Source organism: Anas acuta, chromosome 20, assembly GCF_963932015.1.
Source record: "Anas acuta chromosome 20, bAnaAcu1.1, whole genome shotgun sequence".
Lineage (NCBI taxonomy): Eukaryota > Metazoa > Chordata > Aves > Anseriformes > Anatidae > Anas > Anas acuta.
Window position 1 is genome coordinate 12,020,786 of NC_088998.1, and position 20,901 is coordinate 12,041,686.

Here is a 20,901-nt window from a genome sequence, read left to right on the forward strand (position 1 = left end):
AAAGTGTTTTAATACAGACAAGCCCTTATTCCAATGGAAAACAAACAAACAAAGCAGTTTAAACCCATTTGTACACTAGCAGGATATATTCCACTTCCCTCACCCATTTGTTTGGGAACACAGGGTCTTACAAACTTCAACAGTCCTGAAAGTCAAATGGCAAAGCAAGTTTCCACATATCAGATAATCTACACTTAAGCACGTAATTTCAGTATCCTAGTGTCACGTCAAAAGTTTTGTGGTTTAGGACTTTGACACTTTAAAGTAATTCACGAGGGAGAGGTGGGGGGAGAATAGTGGCAGAAAGGGGTGAGCTTGCACACTGCACCTGTTTGATTACAAGGCCTACATGTCTCTTCAGCTCTCCTGTCTCCATACCATCTAGATCATTACTTGTCAGCCCTTTGACACATCGTAGCTGTTAATCTATTTTCATTGAACAGGTGGGCACGGGTACAAACATGCTAAGCAGACGAGTAATCGGACATTGCTTTCTCAGTGATACCTGCCTGCACGAGCATGACGCTTGAACAGGCTGAGAAATCCACCCCGAGGACAGCACATCTGGCCCCGCTCACGCCAGCGGCGACAGCCCCTGCGGGAGGCGGCCGCAGCTCCGGGACTCACACCGCTCCGCTGCGCGGGGGCCGGCCCTGCACCGCCCCTCCGGCCCCCACACGCAGGGTCCCAGCCGGTGCAATTCCGGCACCGTCCGACCGCCACCGTGAGAGCGGGCCCGCGCCGCGCCCCACCCGACATCGTCCCCCGCCTCCCTGGCTCCGGTACCGCTGAGAGAGGCCGAGGAGCCGACTGGAGACCGCCTCTGCGCTTCTCAGTTCCATGCGTGCGGAGGCCTCACCGCTCCCGCGTCGCTTCCGCGGTTCCGTCCCGCTCGGGAGAAACGACGAGAGCTCCCCTCACACATCCCGCTGCCCTGGCGCACAGGCACGGCGCGCCAGCCGCTGAGGTGCCGCGCCGCCGCGAGGCACGCCGGGAGCTGTAGTCCCACGAGCGAGCCGGGAGCTGGCTACGAGAGAACAAACGGGCCCTGCGGGTCGTCGGGCTCCTCCATAGTCAAGGACCTCCCGCGCCCCCTCCACGGAGAGGGGCCGGGCTCGCGGCAGCATCCCGCGCGAACTCTGTCCTGGTAAACGCGGGACGTAGAGAAGCAGGCTCCTGTAGAGCCGTTTTCTCAGAGCTGGTTGCTATTTAATAGGAGCAAAACACCGAGGAAACCATTCCACACAGCAATAGTCTTGCCAGCTCACTGTCCGCTTCTGGTTTCTGCTGCATCCTAGAAGCCAGACTTAATCTGGCTACTGTTATATCAGTAAAGGCACATAAAAAGGTCTTCTCAACCTGGCTGGCTACAGCTCGAAAGCTTCAGAAGTGCAGTCATCTTACAAGACTATTCTGTCATGTGCAAACACAACCAGCCAGCAGGGCAAAACCTGACCAGGGGACAGAATGGCAGCTCTATCAAGTATTACTTCATTCACAAAGTTGAAAATTCAGACAGCACATGGACAGAATCTTTGGTTTGCTAGCGGACACCAGACCACTTCATTCCAATTGAGCCTTCAACAAGCCCTGCATGCCTTTAAGAGTCTAACACAAACCAAATGGGAAACACTTTCAAGTGCGTGAAGCCCTGCTTTCTCCTTTAATGTAGATACATGTATATGCTATTGTTCTCTACCTTTCCAAGAGGTAAACATAGTCAATGCTTATCACCTTCACATCACGAATCTCAGCACGACAGCATGACATAAAGTACTTTGACCATGTGAAGACTTATTTTACAACTTTGCAGTAGGAGTTGAAACCAGTATTAAGATCAACCATTATGACTAAAGATGAAACAGTTCTTTGCTAGAGTAACAACTTGCATCTCAAGTGATTACATGTATAACTTGCATGGCTGTACTCTGTTTACACCAACTCCTTCAATAATTTCAATGGCTTGCATGTTTTGTAATAAACTTAAGTGCACTACTGTGTATTATGAAATACCACAACCATCCAGGTAGTAAACTATAATGAATTATTGCACGATGTAATTGTGTGTCTTAGCTTTCTTTACAACCATTACCATGAAATTGCAACTTCAGGTAACATACTAAAACTTTGTGGTTTGATTTTAATGAAAAGCTACCCTAGTGCTAAGAGCTCCATTTCCAGAATTCATATCATTCTGTGTCTCTCTGCTTACTCTGTCAGCCACCAGAAAATTAATTTGCATCTTCTATAAGCAAAGTTTACAACATTTTGACACCTGAGGATAGCTTCATAATACAAGCTATGTCTAAGTAAGTCTGCATCCTCTATCAGTAACTTACTCTTCCTTCTATGTCACAGCATTACACCTCACTATTAATTCTGCTGATGTGTGCTTATAAGGAGTCACACTACCAGCTGCTCAATAAAAGGGGGAAGAAGGGGGAGAAAGCCTTCCAGAAAAGGTAGAGAGACTCTTGTTATCCAAGGAATTAATGGAACACAGTTGGACTATGAGTTTAACGGTAGATTAACACAAGCAAACTGCAAGCATGAATAAAGTGATAAAATGCAATTGGAACCCAGCTTACCTTTATTCTGTAGGACCACCTACAAGTTACATGTCCAGCAGCTGCTCAGTTTGGCAGGTGGCTCCTCAGGTCAAAAAATAAATAAATAAATAAAATTGCATCCACTCATCCATCTCCTCACATGAAACTGGTTGGTATTACTAGAGAAGCATGTATCTGTCCCAAGGTAGTTTTCAACCTCTGGAAGTCAATGTAGAAAGGGCAAACTGCAGGCAATTGATGGCTGCATCTAAGTCTGGAACATGATGCTCAGTGAATAAAGTTTAAATATACTTATATACTTTTTATTTTCTTTGTTTTGATCTCTAATGCTAAAACAGAGCAAGAATTCCATGCATGGAGTACTCTTGGAGTAACACCTCTTCTTGCTTTCTCCTGCACACTTTTTTCCTCATACATGTAATTATAGCATTATGTCTATCTGAAAGAATTATGACATGCTATCAAATTTAAATCAGTAACATTTAATAATTTGGAGAGTAATCTCCCCTCACTATCTATACTATCGTGATTTTACTCAATATTGAAAGTATGAACATGACAGCAGCACCCTGACAAATCTTCAAAGCTAACAGGAGACAAAAATCTGCACCTTACTAACTCCAACTTTTTTTTTTTTAAAAGTGATTCTAAAACGTATCTCTACAGGCAAGAAACTACAAGATAACTGGTTAAGTATTGCAAACAAGTCTTTATACTAGTTAACTGTAAAAATTGCTTTTTTTAATAAAGGATTACCTCCCATGTATTGAAAAGATCTTCCAGTTTTGGAAATCGATTGAAATAATTGATATTAGTCTTGTATTGTTAAACACTGTAAAGAATAATTCACTTGTTTGCAGACTATATGTATAGAGTCCATTACATCATAACTTAAATGTCAGAACACAAATCCAACCATTTACCACAAACAGATTTATTGCAAACCTAAATTAATATATTCCACATACCAGCCAAAAGTAATTTTCACCTAGTAAAACAGGAAACTTAAGACTGACTGCTTGTATACTGAGAAACACCCTAACAGACAAGAATAGGCATACCAAGTAAAACAGCTTCAAGGGATCTTCCATGTTAGAGAAGCAAAAAAATTTACTGGAGAAAAACAAACAAACAACAACAACAAACTATTACTCCTCCTCAGAATTTTGTACTAAACCACAATATTTGTTCTCTATGATTGCTTGTTCTCAGAATTGCTTTAGAAGCGTGCCGTAAGTGAAGCTTCATTTCTCTCACTCCTTCAGAAGAACCTACTTCTGTGGAAGTAATGAAACAGAAAGAACCTACCACTTAATTTGTACTTTGACACAGTTGTGATTTACCCTATTCCTCTTCCCTTCTATGCACTAGGTATAAAACAGTAAAAAAGAAAACATGCACTCATTCAAATGTAAGTATTTGCTTTGTAGTGCCCACTGTCATCCTGAAAAAGCAATACCAACATGTAAAACATGACCACCTCTCTTTCAAACAGAAAAGAAACACCACCTACTTTTGCACAGACCTTAGAAACTACAACAATGCTGAAGATTCTCACTTCAGTTTTTCAGACTGAGCTTTTTCCTCAATCAACTCCTTCCTAAGAAGGTCTTCTGAAATGAAAAGCCTGAATAAGTTATGGGCTGGCATTACACCACACCGAAGTCCAAAAGCACGTCAAAATTCCAGCCAGAGTGGAATGCAAACACAGACCCTCTGCATGAGAAAGATCAGCACATCAGATTTCTGTAGCATGCTATCATTTCGATGCTGTAATAAATCTTAAACATGATAAAAACAATATTCTTTGCACAAAGGGCTTCCTCCCTTACAACACGCTATCAGTAATTCTTTTCCTATTTTGTAAACAATAAGCACACAGAGGTGGAACTAGGAAAGGTTACTTGGATGCTGCCTAATAAGATGAGGGATTCCTGTTGGCAGCTTATAGCAACGATAGATGCTTCTTATTCTGTTGCAGGATGCAGCATGTCTCTGCAGTAACAGGCTGGCAGAGACACAAATAACTGCTTTTGCTTTATTTGTAATTGTTGCTGACTGTTTGCCAAGTTCCTCTCTATACTCCCCCCAAAATAAATATTTATACACACATAAATGGATTTTCTAAGCACATGTAGTGATAAACAGAGAGAATATTTTAAAACATACAAATGAGCCTCAGTGTATGATTTAAAGAAGACCCACAATGTATGATTTAAAGAAGAAAGTCTGAGAAATGGAATTATGGGCATATTAGGAAAAAGAAGTGGTTTACTTTATATGGCATGGTAATAAACCTGAAGTATAAATCAAAATGACCCCCTACTTTTTCTGTTTAATTTCCAGAGTTATATCTCCTTTAATCTGCTTCTGCCTTTATAATAGCATTCCTTTTTGTATGATTTATATAAAGATAAATGAAGGGTTTAATTCACCAGACTTGTGGTATCTGTACTGTCAGCAATTTCAAATAGTGCTACACTTCTCTTAAAACACTGTACTGGTTCTGGCTGGGATGGAGTTAACTTTCCCTGCAGCAGCCCATACAGTGCTGTACTCTGCACATGTCGCTAGAACAGAACAGAATTGGTATCACACCAGTGTGGTGTCTACTGCTGAGCAATACTGGCACAGCATCAGGACGCCCTCTAACCCCCCCAAGAGCCAGCAGACTGTGGGTGGGCAAGAGATGGGGCAGGAACATCACCAGGGCAGCTGACCTAAACCAACCAAAGGTATATTCCATGCCATGTGACGTCACAGGCAGTAATAAAAGGTGGAGAAAGGAAGGAGAGGGGAGAAGTGGGCTATCATGAAAATATCTGTCTTCCTGAACAACAATGCTAGGCACATTGAGGCCCTGCTTCAAGGACGTGGTAGTCAAATATTGCTCACTGGTGGGAAGTAGAGCTATTTTTTCCCTCTGTGCTTGCACACAGCCTTTTTTTCATTTTTCCCCTTTCCCCCTTTTCCTTTACTCTGTAGATAAATTATTTAATTAATAATATTTTCCCCTTAATAATTATTTTTCCTTTAATTACATTATCCTTATCTCAACCCATGAATTGTTTTTTTTTTTTTTTTTCCCCTTTTCTTCTTCCACCTCCTCAGAAGAGGAGGGGGAGTGAGAGCACAGTTGTGGTAGAGTTCAGCTGCCTAGCAAGGTAAAACAACCACAAACACTCTTCATTACTTTTGTTATGGCCTTGTGAAACAAATCTTAGTCTTTAACCAGCTTTAGGATAGATGAGATCCTCGGCATTTTGCAGACACAGAAAATACTCTGGAAGTGATTGAAGACTCTTAGACAGCAATATAGCTGGTACATCTCAACCTGACAAGTATTGATACTAGCAGGATTTCAAAACAAATCAGTCCATTTTATCTCTTGGCTTTCTACAAAGAGCATAAATACACTTTTAGTGACACCTTTAAAGGATGAATGTTCCTCGCACCACTTAGTAACTCTCTGCTGGTGATGTACCTTACATCTTCTGAAGCAAGCAGAACAAAATACTTACATAATATAAAGGAATCCAAGAAGAGAACTTATGTTCCATTTCCTTTTATTAGATGAAATCAAAACCACTCATCTTTTCCATAACCAAATTGCTACTAAGACATCTAGAAGCAAAGTTCTAAAAAGTGGGCTAAGCCACAAATACTGAAGTTTTGGTTTTGGTGTTTTATTTATTTATTTATTTTTCAATGTTTGCAAAATAAATAATGATATCTTTAAAACTCTGGGCTATAGTAGGATGGCTGAAATTATAATTAAGTCCACATAACCAGCATTTTTTATCTCATCCATTTTGAACCTTCAAATGCAGTTAGCCAACTAGGAACAGCTGTCATGACGGATAGAAATCTGACCACTTGGATCTTGACCACAATGTTTGCATTAGCTTCCATCCATAAACATTCCTAGTGCACAGCCAAACTTTACTCACTATTACTACTTCCAAGCTTGCCCCTTCAACTGTCTATTCAATGGACCTATGCAGACCTGAAGTGGCAGAAGCTGACCTGAGCAGGTTTGAGATTCTACACTCTTCTATAATCCCCATTTCTGAAGGCTCTCCCAGCATGCATGCAAACCAACCATATACCATGAGAGTCCAAGTACTTCAGTTAAGCTCCTGAACTAGCTATATCTCCAAACTTATATATCTATATATGCATATATATATATATACACATGCATACATGGCAACAGATCCAGAGGAGCAGACTCATCTGCTTCCTAGTACCCTGCTATATGTTGATTTATGGGATTGTAAAGTTTTCCCATCATTTCAGCTGCCTACAGAAAGTTTTCTATGGAGAGTATTCAGTACGCCTGTGTCGTGGTTCCGCTCAAGTGGGCAGCCGAGCTCCACCACAGCCGCTCTCTCACTCCCCCTCCTCAAAGAGGAATGGGGAGAAAATATGTGAAAAGGACTCAAGGATTGAGGTAAGGACGAGAAAATCACGCAATAATTATTGTAACGGGCAAAACAGACTCAGCATAAGAAGATAGTAAGATTTATTGCTCATTACTAACAAGCTAGACAAGTGAGAAACAAAGGAAAGAAACCAAAAGCACCTTCCCCCCCATCCACCCTCTTCCACCTCCTCCCCCCGAGCGGCACAGGGGAACGGGGGAATAGGGGTTATGGTCAGTCTACAGCACTTCTCTGCTGCTCCTTCTCGGTCACTCTCGTCCCCTGTGCTGTGGGGTCCCACCCACAGGATGCAGTCCTTGACGAACTGATCCGGTGTGGGCTTCCCACAGGCAGCAGCTCTTCCAGAACTGCTCCAGATATGGGTCCGTACCACGGGGTCCATCAGGAGAAAACTGCTCCAACCTGGCTCCCCTACGGGCAGCAGCTCCTGCTAGGTCACCTGCTCCTGCGTGGGCTCCTCTCCACGGGCTACAGGTCCGGCCCGGAATCTGCTCCGGCAGGGGTCTTCCACAGGCAGCAGCCTCCGTCGGTGCAGTGCCATCTGCTCCACTGTGGTCTCCTCCACGGGCTGCAGCGTGGAACCCTGCTCCACCGTGGTACTCCATGGGCTGCAGGGGGACATCCTGCTTCACCATGGGCCTCACCACAGGCCGCAGGGGACTTCTGCTCCGGCGCCTGGAGCACCTCTCCCCCTCCTTCTACACTGACCTTGGCACCTGCAAGTCCGTTTCTCACTCCCTTGACTCTCCCGGCTGCTGTGTGGTGCAGCGTTTTTTCCCTGTCTTAAATATGCTCTCACAGAGGCGCAAAACAACATTGCTTATTGGTTCAGATCTGGAAAACAATGGGGCCCTTCCCAAACATGGGGCGGCTTCTAGATCTTTCTCACAGAAACCACCCCTATGGCTCCCTGCTACCAAAACCTTGCCACGTAAACCCACTACAGACTGCAAGTAGCAGAAACCAGCCAGTTCCAAGTTAGCCAAGGAGACATGAAAGTTTTGCTGCTCCTGATTCAAGACACCCTTCACACTGTTAAATTAAAATACTGGGCATGCATGGCAACTTCCCTGAAAACAATGGAATTTATAAGGAAGCTAGACAGCATCATACTGAACACTGAAGAAAAGCCAGTAATCACAGTTTGTAGAGAGAGCAGTAAGAGAGAACTGATAAAATACTAATACTACAGGCGCACTTAAAATACTTAGAAGTAAAGAACCAGAAGAACCACAATAACATTCTCCAAACTGTATATGGCACCACACTTGACACCAAACAGGCAGGCAGAATCTCAGCAGGAAATGAAGAATTTAGTATTCTAGACTAAAACGTTCTAGGAAAAAAAAAAAGGAGGGGGGGTTGTCTTGCACACAGCTGGTGCAAAGAATGATGAAAATCCAAACAAAACCCAGTTAGTCTGATAAATCCCAAAACAGAACATGATCTGTTAAAAAAAAAAAAAAGTACAACTGATGAAAATTTTTAAACAGGCTAATGCACAAAATGTGTATCTGGTAGGGGAAAAAAAGGCCATTACGCTGTATTTTCTTCTGGGATAAAATGGTATCTTACGTAGGTCAAGCTAAGGTAATTATCTTCTAAAACCTACTGAAAACTTTTCATGATTGACTCAACTCTAGCTATTTTTGCAGATAGCTGGTAAAGCCAGATGTTTCTCTCTCTCTATATATATAAATTATTCTCAGTAATTAAGATGTTTTAAATACTTCAGCAAAGCAGTGGATAAAGAAAAAACCAAAAGTTTTAAAACATCACTTCCTTTTAAAAACATTCTAAATTTCCCACATGAAAAATTCATTTCTAAGAACAGTTTTGAATGATTTGTAAACCAAAATAAAAGGACAAGAATTTCTTTTCCTGTACACAAGACATCCTTATGCCTCTGAGAATGTGTGTACGCCTATCTATACACATACAAAGACGTTAAAAAGGCCGTTGAACGTACGTATAGAACCCAAAACAAAGAAAGCATTGCCTTATCGAGGGCCGGCAGGTTCACCCACAGACCTCATTCGGATGAGTTCTTCATAGATCTTCTGTTTCTTGGTTTATTTTAGACAGATCTCTGAAGGCGTTTTGTCTGTGTTCCCATGTTTGAGTCACCACCAAGCCGGGCAGGCCGCTGCCGAACAACGGAGAAAACACGCAGCTCGCCCGCCCCTCTCAGGCTGGCGGCACCAGCCCTAGCCGGTGCGGCTGCCCCCAAGAAGCACGGCTGCAGGGCCCGGCACCGCCGCGCCCGGGGCCCGCCCACAGCCCGCGCTGCCTGAGCGGCGGCGCTTCCCGGCCCCACCCCGCCGGCCGAGATCCCGCAGCTCCCGGCCGCTCCCGAGACAGGTAGTTACCAGAGAACTCTCAGAGGCGCCGGGCACCAGCAGCAACCAGAGGTGAAGCTGTCGGGCGCACCCGAGAAGGGCATCAGCGCGCTTCCCGCCGCGGCGCCCCCGCGCTCCCGTCGGTTTCGGATCTTCCCCGCTAACGCAGACCAGGCGAGCGCACGGGGGCGGAGGCCGCCGGCGAAGGTTGCGCTGCGGCCCAGCGCCGCGGCAGCCCGCGTCCCCTCCGCCGCACGCCATGGCGCAGGCCGCGGAGCCCGGGTCCTAGAGCCCGCGGGTCCACGGCGCGGGCCGCAGAGAGGGCGCTGGCGTTGTTCGCTAGGCAGCTCGAGCGAGGGGCGCGGAGCCCTGCTTCGGTCATTGTGCCGGCCAGGGTCAGTGCCTCAGTAGCTCGGTCCCTCCAGTGTCGCGTTTTTAAGAGACTGTCGTTCTCATCCTGTTTTGGCTGGACACAGCTTTATGAGCGGTCTGAAGGTGCCCACAAATTTTGCATGCTGTGGCAGTGTTCTCTTTGAAGGAAGGACTAGGGCTGCACTTAATGCAGAAGCGTTAGTGGAGAAGGAGTGACAGACAGCTGGGGACAGACAGCTGGGGTGGGCTGTCTTGCTGGCTCTCCGATGGATGAGAGGCACTTTTCTGATGACGGTATGCTGAACACAGAGCTCAGGCACTGTGATAGCTGGTTGCTTCACATTCCTTCTGCCTGTGATGAGTGAGAGGGTGGTTAAGTGAGGGGACTGCTTGTTCCTCCTTTCTGTGTTGGGTGTGTGCATTGTCATGCCAAGTAGGGCAGACACTTAGCATTGCAGTCTCAGTCTGTGCCAGTTTCTGAGGACTGTCATCCACAGAGGGCTGGAGTTAGCTGGGCACCTAAGTGAAACTGTCAGACTTGCAGGGCTACTTGACATCCTGGTAATGAAACAGACCCAGAGAAGGTGACCAAAGTAGCATAGCCGGCCTTAATTTTGCAGCAACGATTACTTACTGCAGACTAGGGCACAGTTCTGGGGGGGTTGTGCCTGGCCATTTGTTAACTGTTCAGTCTTCTGCAGATGCTGAGGTGTAGCCTGACAGTTGAAGGAGTGTCACAGGTGGGAGCTCTGCAGAGATCTGGGGCCAACAAATTATTGTCAGGTATTTAAAGTTTGTAGATTATGTTAAATTGTAAACCCCGATGCCTGATCAGTAAATGAGTAAACTATAAAACCAGACAAATACTGAGTCTCACCCAATAAATTAATAAACTATAACCCCTGAGTAAGAAACCCTCAACTACGACCAATGTAAACTATAATTGAAAGACACTGAACCCTCAGTTTTACAAAATACAAGCACATATGAGGAGGAAAACTGCAGCGCCACCAAGCTCTCTTCTGTGACCCGATAACCAAAATTCCATACTGCCAGGTCTGTCCTGTCCTCTTTTTTTCTCTCTCTATGTCCCGCTCCTGTGCCATTTTTTCTCTATTCTTCTTTCCTTCTTCCTGTCTTTTTTCTCTCTTTCCCTCTGCCCTGCTCACTGTCCCTGGTTTATTTTTTATATAGGCTACTGTCCCTGTCTTTCTTCCCACTCATTTCTTGTTCTCTTAATTCCTGTCCCAATCCGTGTCCCTCTGTTTCTCTTTGATTCTCTGCCCTTTCTTGCTCTCTATTCCTTCCTATGTCCTGCTCCCAGTTCCCCTTTTGCTCTTCATACCTCTGTCCTGCTTCCTGTCCCTGTTTTTTCTTCCTCCATCTGTCCTGCCACCCATCACTGTTTTTCCTCCTCCATTCCTTTTGTGGGGTAAAGTTGCCATTCCCGAAGAGAAAGAGAGCTCCATACAGCCAGCGCCTGGGGAGCAGCCCCTCCCTCCCCGCCAGCAGGATGGGAGAGCCTCAGGCCGGCCCCAAGGGGCTGCAAAGAAGCCAGAGACCTCAATATGCCAACAGGAGCTTCCCAGGAGGCAAAGGCCAAGAGACGTAACACATGCTGATGACAGGGGGTCATGCTGGCCAGGCCAACGGCAGTCAGAAAGCTGCTGGGGCTGCAGGAGCGGGGAAACAGACCTCCCCTGCTTACAGGGAGGCCTTGGGGTCTGGCGAGCTCCATCCCCCTTTTGGGTACGGAGATGCTGCCTCTCGCCCTGCTTACACGAGGGCCGCATTCTCTGGGCAGCCAGAGGAGCAACGGGCCAAAAGGCCAAAAAAATCGCAAAGACCCAGCCCTGCTTACAGGGACAAACACAAACCAGCTATGCTCTCACGTGACTGCAGCCCTGGTGACAAGGGGTTCCCTTTGCCCTGGATGCCTTTCTTGTGCCACCTCATCAGTCCTCTGCTCCTCTTGCTGCACAGCTCCACACCAAGACTCTTTTTTCTTCCTCCTCCACCATCGGATGCTGCAAAAAGGAAGGACGACGCCGTGAGACAGGACAAAAGCCAGCTCCTGCAGCTGAAGGATATGGGGATGCCTGCTGTGTCCATTTGTCCTCTTGTTACCACAGTTTTTCCCTGCAAAAATGCTTAGTTTGTCCCCTTCAAGGTACCTCAGATTTTAACCCATAATTGTAGTTTTATAGCGTTACTGTAGATTTTCCCTCACAAAATGCTTCACTTGTCCCCTTCAATTTACCTCAGATTTTAATCCATAAATGCAGTTTTATATCCTCTAATGTTACCACAGATTTTCCTTCACAAAAGGCTCCGTTTCTCCCCTTCTAGGTACCTCAGATTTTAACCTATAAATGTATTTGTAGTTTTATATCCTCTAATGTCACCACAGGCTTTCCCTGCAAAAAAAAGATAATTCTCCCCTCTAGGTTTCATTAGATTCCACCCTCTAATGGTGTCATTCTCCACCTACTGAAGTTACCTCAGATTTTATCCCCAAGATATCATTTTATATCCACAAACGTTACCACAGAATTTCCCTCACAAAATGCTCCATTTGTCCCCTTCATGTTACCTCAGATTTTAATCCATAAATATAGTTTCTTATCCTGTAATGCTATCACAGAATTTCCCTCACAAAACAGTAAATTTTCCCCTAGGTTTCATTAGCTTCTCTCCCTCCCCATCGTCATTCTTCATGCTCCTCAATTCCTGGGACAGGGAAAGTCTCTGGCGGGAGGAGCGGAACCGCGGGACAGGGGTGCAGGGTTGGCCACCAGACAGGGGAGCAGGTCAGAAAGGTCGGGGCTGGCTCCGGGGCGTCCATAGGGTCAGGTGCTGTGAGCACCGTGCCCTGCGGCATACCGGGAGTTGTGGTCTTTGGGCTCCAGGCTTCCGGTAGGCCAAATTGCTTTCCGGGGCACGCCGGGAAATGCAGTTTCAAGTTGCCACTCAGCTTCCAAGCCCGTAGTGGCACATGGGAAGTTTGGAACGGCAGTTTCTTCCTCCACGTCAGTAAAGCGGGGTGCCTTTTCTTGCCGTTTTCGTGCGGTGTTCCGCCTGGTTCCCGCTGCTTCCCTTTATGAGCAGACGGTTTTGGAAGCCGTGGCTGCAGATCTGCTTCCGCGCATGAGCGGAGAAGGCTGGGTCGGAACGGGCAGCGGGGCGGTGTCGGGTGGCACCTTCTGGCCGAACAGCGGTACTGCAGGCGGAGAGGCGTCACAGCGGCAACTCGTTCTCTGCTCCCACCCGCTGGACAAAAATTGGTATTGCAGACGGAGATGCGTGGCACATGCGCAGTAGCTGCTCCTGGCACTCTGCTCCCACCTGCTGGTGACGAATCACTACTGCAAGAGGAGAGGCTCCGCGCATGCGCTATAGCCGTGGCCTGGCCTCAAGCCCCGCAGAATGCCGGGAGTCGTGGTCTTTAGGCTCCGGGGCTCAGGACTCCCAGTCGGCCATGTTGGCACGCGCGGAATGCCGCGAAATGTAGTTTTGCGTTGCCGATCGGCTTACATGCCAGAAAGAGCATATTGCTCAGAATAGTTATTTCCTTCCAGAGAGGAGCGTGGGGTGCATTTTTCTGCCGTTTGCACGTGTGACTTTCCACATGTTTCCCCACTCTTTCCACTTGTTCCGGGAGTCCATGTTGGGTTCCCAGAGCATACCGGGAAATGTAGTTCTCGGACTCTGGACCTCCGGGAGGCCATGTTGGGTGCCCAGAGCATACAGGGAAATGTAGTTCTCAGACTCCGGACTTCCGGGAGGCCATGCTGAATGCCCAGAGCATACAGGGAAATGTAGTTCTCAGACTCCGGACTTCCGGGAGGCCATGTTGGGTGCCCAGAGCATACAGGGAAATGTACTTCTCGGACTCCGGACTTCCGGGAGGCCATGTTGGGTGCCCAGAGCATACCGGGAAATGTAGTAGGGAAATTTTAGCGCGGCGCCGCCCGGGCACATTTTAGCGCGACGCCGCCCGGACACATTTTAGCGCGGCGCCGCCCGGGCACATTTAAGCGCGGCGCCGCCCGGGCACATTTAAGCGCGGCGCCGCCCGGACACATTTTGGCGCGGCGCCGCCCGGGCCCATTTCGGCGCGGCGCCGCCCGGGCCCATTTCGGCGCGGCGCCGCCCGGGCCCATTTAAGCGCGGCGCCGCCCGGACACATTTTAGCGCGGCGCCGCCCGGGCACATTTTAGCGAGGCGCCGCCCGGGCACATTTAAGCGCGGCGCCGCCCGGGCCCATTTAAGCGCGGCGCCGCCCGGACACATTTTAGTCGGCGCTGCCCGGGCCCATTTCGGCGCGGCGCCGCCCGGGCCCATTTCGGCGCGGCGCCGCCCGGACACATTTAAGCGTGACGTCGCCCGGACACATTTTAGCGCGACGCCGCCCGGACACATTTAAGCGCGGCGCCGCCCGGACACATTTTAGCGCGGCGCCGCCCGGGCCCATTTAAGCGCGGCGCCGCCCGGGCCCATTTCGGCGCAGCGCCGCCCGGGCCCATTTCGGCGCGGCGCCGCCCGGACACATTTAAGCGCGACGCCGCCCGGACACATTTTAGCGCGGCGCCGCCCGGGCACATTTAAGCGCGGCGCCGCCCGGGCACATTTAAGCGCGGCGCCGCCCGGACACATTTAAGCGCGACGCCGCCCGGACACATTTTAGCGCGGCGCCGCCCGGGCCCATTTCGGCGCGGCGCCGCCCGGGCCCATTTCGGCGCGGCGCCGCCCGGGCCCATTTCGGCGCGGCGCCGCCCGGGCACATTTTAGCGCGACGCCGCCCGGGCACATTTAAGCGAGGCGCCGCCCGGGCCTATTTAAGCGCGGCGCCGCCCGGACACATTTTAGCGCGGCGCCGCCCGGGCACATTTTAGTCGGCGCTGCCCGGGCCCATTTCGGCGCGGCGCCGCCCGGGCCCATTTCGGCGCGGCGCCGCCCGGACACATTTAAGCGTGACGTCGCCCGGACACATTTTAGCGCGACGCCGCCCGGACACATTTAAGCGCGGCGCCGCCCGGACACATTTAAGCGTGGCGGCGCCGCCCGGACACATTTAAGCGTGACGCCGCCCGGGCCCATTTCGGCGCGGCGCCGCCCGGACACATTTAAGCGCGGCGCCGCCCGGACACATTTAAGCGCGGCGCCGCCCGGACACATTTCTCATGTGATCTACTGAGCAGGTGAGGTAAAGGAGCTGGGAACAGAGAGGTATTGCAGAACTGTATGTTGCACCAGTAGTAGTGAGCGTTGTGCAGGCGGTGGGTATCAGGGCTGGCATGCTAGTGAATGCTGGTTTTCTGTTTTTGCAAGAGGTGATGAACCTGTTTGACATAATTCCATTTGAAGAAGTTCCATTTACTTGAATGGTTGTGCGGTCCTTTCAATATTAAAAGCTGCAGCAATAGCATGGGGATTGTTGCTTCTAGAAATGCCCCAGGTCTCTTGTCTGCTCTCTGCATGTTGTTTAGGTAAAACAGATATAAAAAAAATACAGGAAACACACACACACACAAAAACAAAGGAACAAAAAACAAAACAAAACAAAAAAAAACACAATTGGCTGGCTTGTTGTGAACGCAATGATCATTTAATCCCTTTGTTTTCCCAGGTGGAGTGGATGATACTGGCTGCACTGTTGGAGCTTGGACACGGAGAGGAAGAGGTGAGCAGAACCGTATGTTGCATCAGCAGTAGTCAGCATTGTGGAGGAGGTGAGCAATGGGGCTGGCGTCCTAGTGAATGATGTTACTCTGTTTTTGCAGCTGATGATGAGCCTGGCAATTGACTAAGATGACAATCAGTGCCTGTGCAGTTCTTGAGGCGGAGGGACTTTACCATCCAGCAACCTGAGAGCTAAGTTGGGGGGCGCCTGGTATTTGCATATCTGGGGTGGCTAATGGGAGCTGGGAGCCAGAGCAGCATGGAGCCTGCTGGCTGAATAGACTTGGTGCCACTGTGAGGGTGGTTGAGGCTGGGTCACGTTCCGGGTGCTTGTGGCTGGGTCACCGGGCTAATAGAAGCAGCGGGATTATTTTGTAGCGTGAGTGTGTGCGCCAGGCAGGACAGTTTCCTTCAGTTTGTCTGTCTTGTGGTGTTGCTTCTGCAACGTCTGTTCTGTGCTTCTTGGGTCTTGATATCCTCCTGGCTTTTTAGACTGGACTGACCAGACAGGTGACTTGGTAGCGGTGCTGAAGGGCCTCAATGCTTGTTTTGTCGTCATGACTCTGATCCCAGCACTTCTTGTCTTGCAGTCGCTGCTTGAAGTGCAGATCTGTTTCAGGTCTTGTGCATCATACTGGGTTTGAGATCACGTCTGTTTCCATCCTCACTGTTGCAGAAGTCATCTGGGCCGCATCAGGAGCTCTTGCTTGGGAATTGATTTTCTGAGAGTTGTCTTAGGGGGTTTTCACTCCCCATCCTTCTGGTGTCTTGTCTTGAAGGCAGGGCTTTTAGGCCTCCATCATCCCAGTTCTGGCAGTTGCTTCCAGTCGCGTGTCGTGACATTTGAGTCTCTCCTAGGGTCTGGTGCAGAGCGCCTGTTCTGACTTGCTGTTGCCGTAGGGCTTCCCTCTGGGGGTCACTTTTTCTTGCGCCTAGTGTTGTGTGTTTTGTTTGTAGTGTTTGTGGCGTGCCTGTGTGTGTATGTGTTTGGTCTGGAGCTGTCCTGCCTGGCAGTTAGTGATTAATGTGGCAGGTCATGGGTGTGCTAATACATTGTCTGGACTGTGTTGGTGAAGACATCTGGTCTGCCTCTGGGCACTTGCTGAAGGGCATCTGGCACAGTATATCTGTTTGCGAGCAACTGCTCGTTTACCTCTATTCATTTAATAAATTGTAAAATTTAATTGCAATCCAATTTGGGACCCAGTCGTGTATGACACTAGGGGGCATGTCCGGGAGGGCTTTGGTTCCTGAATTCTTATTTGATCTAGGAGAGGCGCCCCAGCATTTGGTGGCTGCTGTTCGGGTCTGGTCGGGAGTAATGGCATCTCGAACCTGAATAAAGGTAAGCTAAGGTTTTGATTTTTTTCAGCTCCCATGCTGGCTGCAGCAGTATATTTTGCCTGTAATTCTGCGTGTGAAGATCTGAATGAAGACAACGGAGTCGTAAGAGTTTAAAGCGTATACTGTTCTGTTGGATGGATTTCGGTTGCCTGTGTGTGTAAGAGTGTGACTGAGACGGAATTTAGTTCTGAAGCGATTGTGAAGGTCTTCTTTACCACGGTTGCAGTCTCCCGCGAGGGACTTGGCCGGTGAAGGACCGAAGGGATTCCTATAGAATTTGTGGGTGGGTGATAGATCTTAAATCCTCTGTAAGACACTCTTATTAAGGTAACCAAGGGCTGTGGGAATTGCCAGAGTAACATTCCTAGATGGGTGAGACAAAACCGAAGACCAGGGACCAGAAGAAAGGGAGCAAATTACCAGACATACCAGCAGAAAGTCCATTAGGAATAACGGTTAGAAACTGGAACGAGAGAGGCCCCAGAAACGTAAAAAGTAAATAAAAAATGGTCCAGTATTGTGTGATAGAATGGCCAAAGGAGCCTTTAAGACTGCATGTCTTTGGGCCCGTTTTTGGATCCTTTGAAGACTGTATTTGTCAGGCCTTAAATACACATGTTAATTCGAAGGAACCTTTTTGCCGGGGAGAAAGTGATTATGCAGGATTATGGATCAGGAGGACTTCATGTCCTTTTACAGCCTTAATATTTACACTAAAAGCAGGTAAGAAATTTTGAAGAAGAAGAAGAACAGAAAAAATAAAAAAATAATAAACGGGAGCCGTTGGATAACCTACCATCTCCATATCCTAACAATCCACCTCCGGTGGTGTACTGGGTCTGGCTGGAATGTTAACTTTCCCGGCAGCAGCCCATACAGTGCCATAGTCTGTAGTTGTAGCTGGAACAGCAGCGTTATCACACCAGTGTTGTGTCTACTGCTGAGCAGCAGTGGCACAGCATCGGGCCTTTCTCTAACCCTCCTAGGGGATGGGCAAAAAGTGAGGAGAGAAACATCACCAGGGCAGCTGACCTAAACCAATCCAAGGGATATTCCATACCATGCGATGTCACACTCAGCAATAAAAGGTGGAAACAGGAAGAAGAGGGGAGGGGTGGGCTCTCGTTGAGAAGACGTCGGTCCTCCTCTCGAACACTGGCTGCGTGCGTTGAGGCCTTGCTTCAAGGACGTGGTCAATCATCGCTCATGTGTGGGAAGTAGAGAGTAATTTATTTCCTCTGCACTTCCATATAGCTTTCATTTATTTTGTTTGTTTGTTTTCCTCCCTTCTTTTTATTTTCCCTTTTCCCCTCCCTTTTCCCCTTTCCCTTTTTATTTCCCCTTAGTTAAATTGTTTAGTTCATGGTAGTCTTTATTTAATTATTATAATTATTTCCCTTTAATTAAATTATCCTTATCTCAACCCGTGAGTTGTTCTTTGCTTTACTTCTCCCCCTCCTCATCTAAAGGAGTGGGAGTGAGAGAGCGGTTGTGGGGTTTAGCTGCCCAGCACGGTAAAACCACCGCAGGTGGCTGTGGTATCTCCAGCAGTACCACCGTTGCCCCTGCTTCCACCACCATGAGCACCAGAATGAGACCGACCTCCGGCTGCATTCATGAGAAGTAGGACGGCCGTATCTGGGAGAGCTCCTCTATATCCTTTAAGGGAGGTAACTGGTGTATAACTGGGTTGGAGTTTTAACAGGGTTTTAAGGGTTTCAGGGTTAGCGTGTTAGGGTTTTAGAGTTTTTTTTGGGATGGAGTGTTGCTATGTTTTTTAGGGTTAGGGTCCTAGGGTTTTATTTTTGGTCAGTTATTTAGGGTTAGTGTGTTACGATCCTTTTTTTTTTTTTTTTTTTTTTTCAGGTTAGGTTCTCCAGGGTTAGAGTTTCGAGCGTCCTAATTTTTTGGGTTACGGTGTTGAGCAACCTGATGTTTTGTGTTAGGGCTTTGGGTGTTAAGCATCTTAATTTTTGGGTTAGAGTTTTGAGAGTCCTGATGTTTTGAGTAAGGGTTTTGAGCATCCTAGTGTTTTGGGTTGGCTTTGTGTTTTGAGCATCTTAATTTTGGGGTTACGTCTTTAAGCGTCCTAATTTTGTTGTTTAGGGCTTTGAGAATCCTAATGTTTTGGGTTTGGGTTTTGAGCGTCCTAAGTGTTTGGGTTAGGGCTTTTAGGCATAGGACTTCAGGGGTTTAGTGTGGTAAACAGTTGGGATTAGGCCTGTAGGGGTTTCAAAGTTTTTTAGTGTTAGGGCTTGAGGCTATTTTGAAAGGGCAGTAAGTGCTTGGGTTCCAGTGAGTGCTGGTAAATGTATTTCTCGAATACTCGGCCTGTGATTGGTCAAGCCAGCTGCCTGGGGAATGCTGGTAGGCATAGTTTTCTGGCACCGGGCTTCCGGGAGGCCATGTTTGGTGCCCAGAGCATGCCGGGTGGGGGTTGGGGGGTAAGGGGGTTAGGGTTAGGGGGTTGGGGTCGGGGGTAAGGGAGTTCGGGTTAGGGGGTTAGGGGGTTGGGGGTTAGAGGGTTTGGGGGTTAGGGTTAGAGGGTTAGGGTTAGGGGGTTAGGGTTAGGGGGTTAGGGTTGGGGGTTTACGTTTGGGGGTTGGGGGATTAGGGGGTTTGGGGGTTGGGGTTGGGTACTTGGGGCGTTAGGGTTTGGGGGGTTAGGGTTAGATTTGTTAGGGTAAGGGGTTAGGGTTGGGGGTTTAGGGTTGGGGGTTGGGGGGTTAGGGTTAGAGGGTTAGGGTTAGGGTTACATCCATTAGGGTTGGGGGGTTAGGGTTGGGGGGTCGGGGATTAGGGTTTGGGGGTTGGGTACTTGGGGGGTTAGGGATTGGGGGGTTAGGGTTAGAGGGTTAGGGTTAGATCGGTTGGGGGGTGTTGGGGGGTCGGGGGTTAGGGTTGGGGGGTTAGGGTTAGGGAGTTTGGGGGTTGGGGTTGGGTACTTGTGGCCCGCGGGGCGCCCGGTGGCCCTACCGGCGTCACCAGTGGCCACCTTGGCGTCAACGGCGGCGGTTTTGGGGTTTCGGTCTTGGGGGTGCTGACATGCCCCCCCCCGCACCCCCCCAGGCATCCTGGCCCTGCAGCTGCCCCTGGGGGGGCTCGACGCCGAGTCCTACAGGTGAGAACCAGTCCCCTCCGCCCCCTAAATGCGCCCCCAGCCCCCCAAATGCCCCCAGACCCCCCCCCCAAATTGACCCCCCCCAATTTATTCCCCCCCCCCCCCCCCAGCGCCTGCCTCCACCTGGCCGAGATGCAGAGTCGGGTGCGGGAGGCGCTGGCGGAGCACGAGCGGCTGCTGCGGGCACGGATAGGACGGGGCGGGAGACAAAATGGAGGGGGGGGGCACCAAGGGGGGGGGTCCATGGGGCTTGGGGGGACCCCAAGGGTGGGGGGGAACCAAGTGTGCGGGGTGCGGTTGCCGGGGGGATGCATTTGCGGGGTGCACCGGGGGGGTTCCATGGGGCTTGGGGGGACCCCAAGGGTGTGTGGGGGGGACCAAAATCAGGGGGGAAGCAAGTGTGCGGGGTACTGTTTCCGGGGGGACACATTTGCGGGGCGCACCGGGGGGGGGGGTCCATGGGGTTAGGGGGAACCCCAAGGGGGGGGGGAACCAAAATGAGGGGGGAACCAAGAGTGCGGGGTGCTGTTTCCGGGGGACACATTTGCGGGGAGCACCTGGGGGGGTCCATGGGGTTAGGGTTGGGGGGTTGGGGGTTAGGGTTGGGGGGTTATGGGGTTGGGGGGTTAGGGTTAGAGGGTTAGGGTTATTGTTAGATCGGTTGGGGGGTCGGGGGTTAGGGTTGGGGGGTTAGGGTTAGAGGGTTAGGGTAAGGGTTAGATCCGTTAGGGTTAGGGGGTTATGGTTGGGGGGTCGGGGGTTAGGGTTGGGGGGTTAGGGTTAGGGGGTTTGGGGGTTGGGGTTGGGTACTTGGGGGGTTAGGGGTTGGGGGGTTAGGGTTAGAGGGTTAGGGTTAGGGTTAGATCGGTTGGGGGGTCGGGGGTTAGGGTTGGGGGGTTAAGGGGTTGGGGGGTTAGGGTTACAGGGTTAGGGTTAGATCCGTTAGGGTTAGGGGGTTAGGGATGGGGGTTTAGGGGTTTGGGGAGTTAGGGTTAGAGGGTTAGGGTTAGATCCGTTAGGGTTAGGGG

The 20,901-nt window shown here is 49.4% G+C and overlaps 2 protein-coding genes across 16 annotated transcripts in view; both read right to left on the reverse strand.

Annotated features, from left to right (window-relative positions):
* Positions 1-9,518, reverse strand: part of GARNL3 (GTPase activating Rap/RanGAP domain like 3) — a 61,610-nt gene extending 52,092 nt beyond the window's left edge. For 12 of the 15 annotated variants that reach the window (XR_011089191.1, XM_068657091.1, XM_068657084.1 and 9 more), the window contains exon 1: positions 9,385-9,518. Coding sequence is in view for 14 of the 15 variants with exons in the window: in XM_068657091.1 (XP_068513192.1) it covers positions 9,385-9,458 (74 nt within the window). In the remaining variant the exon portion in view is untranslated. Of the gene's footprint in view, positions 1-786; positions 996-9,046; positions 9,186-9,384 lie in introns of those variants that run through there. The other 3 variants (XM_068657086.1, XM_068657082.1, XM_068657083.1) reach the window with 3 other exon arrangements.
* On the reverse strand, positions 6,016-13,640 carry LOC137842846 (uncharacterized). The gene is made up of 4 exons (XM_068657402.1): positions 13,413-13,640; positions 12,610-13,132; positions 11,604-11,753; positions 6,016-10,078 (listed from the first exon to the last, which is right to left on the reverse strand). Exons 1-4 carry the CDS (start codon positions 13,638-13,640, stop codon positions 9,807-9,809), a joined length of 1,173 nt encoding a protein of 390 aa, XP_068513503.1. The 3' UTR covers positions 6,016-9,806.
* Positions 13,641-20,901: the final 7,261 nt, after the last annotated feature.

Bases quoted from the DNA above. Each gene is read 5' to 3' on its own strand.
- LOC137842846 (XM_068657402.1), bottom strand. From the start codon at position 13,640: ATGGCCTCCCGGAAGTCCGGAGTCCGAGAAGTACATTTCCCTGTATGC. The intron at 13,133-13,412 runs GTATGCTCTGGG...GCTTGAGGCCAG, and splicing joins TCCGAGAACTACATTTCCCG to GCCACGGCTATAGCGCATGC. The intron at 11,754-12,609 runs GTATGCCGCAGG...TCCTTTTTGCAG, and splicing joins CCCAAAGACCACAACTCCCG to CATCCGATGGTGGAGGAGGA.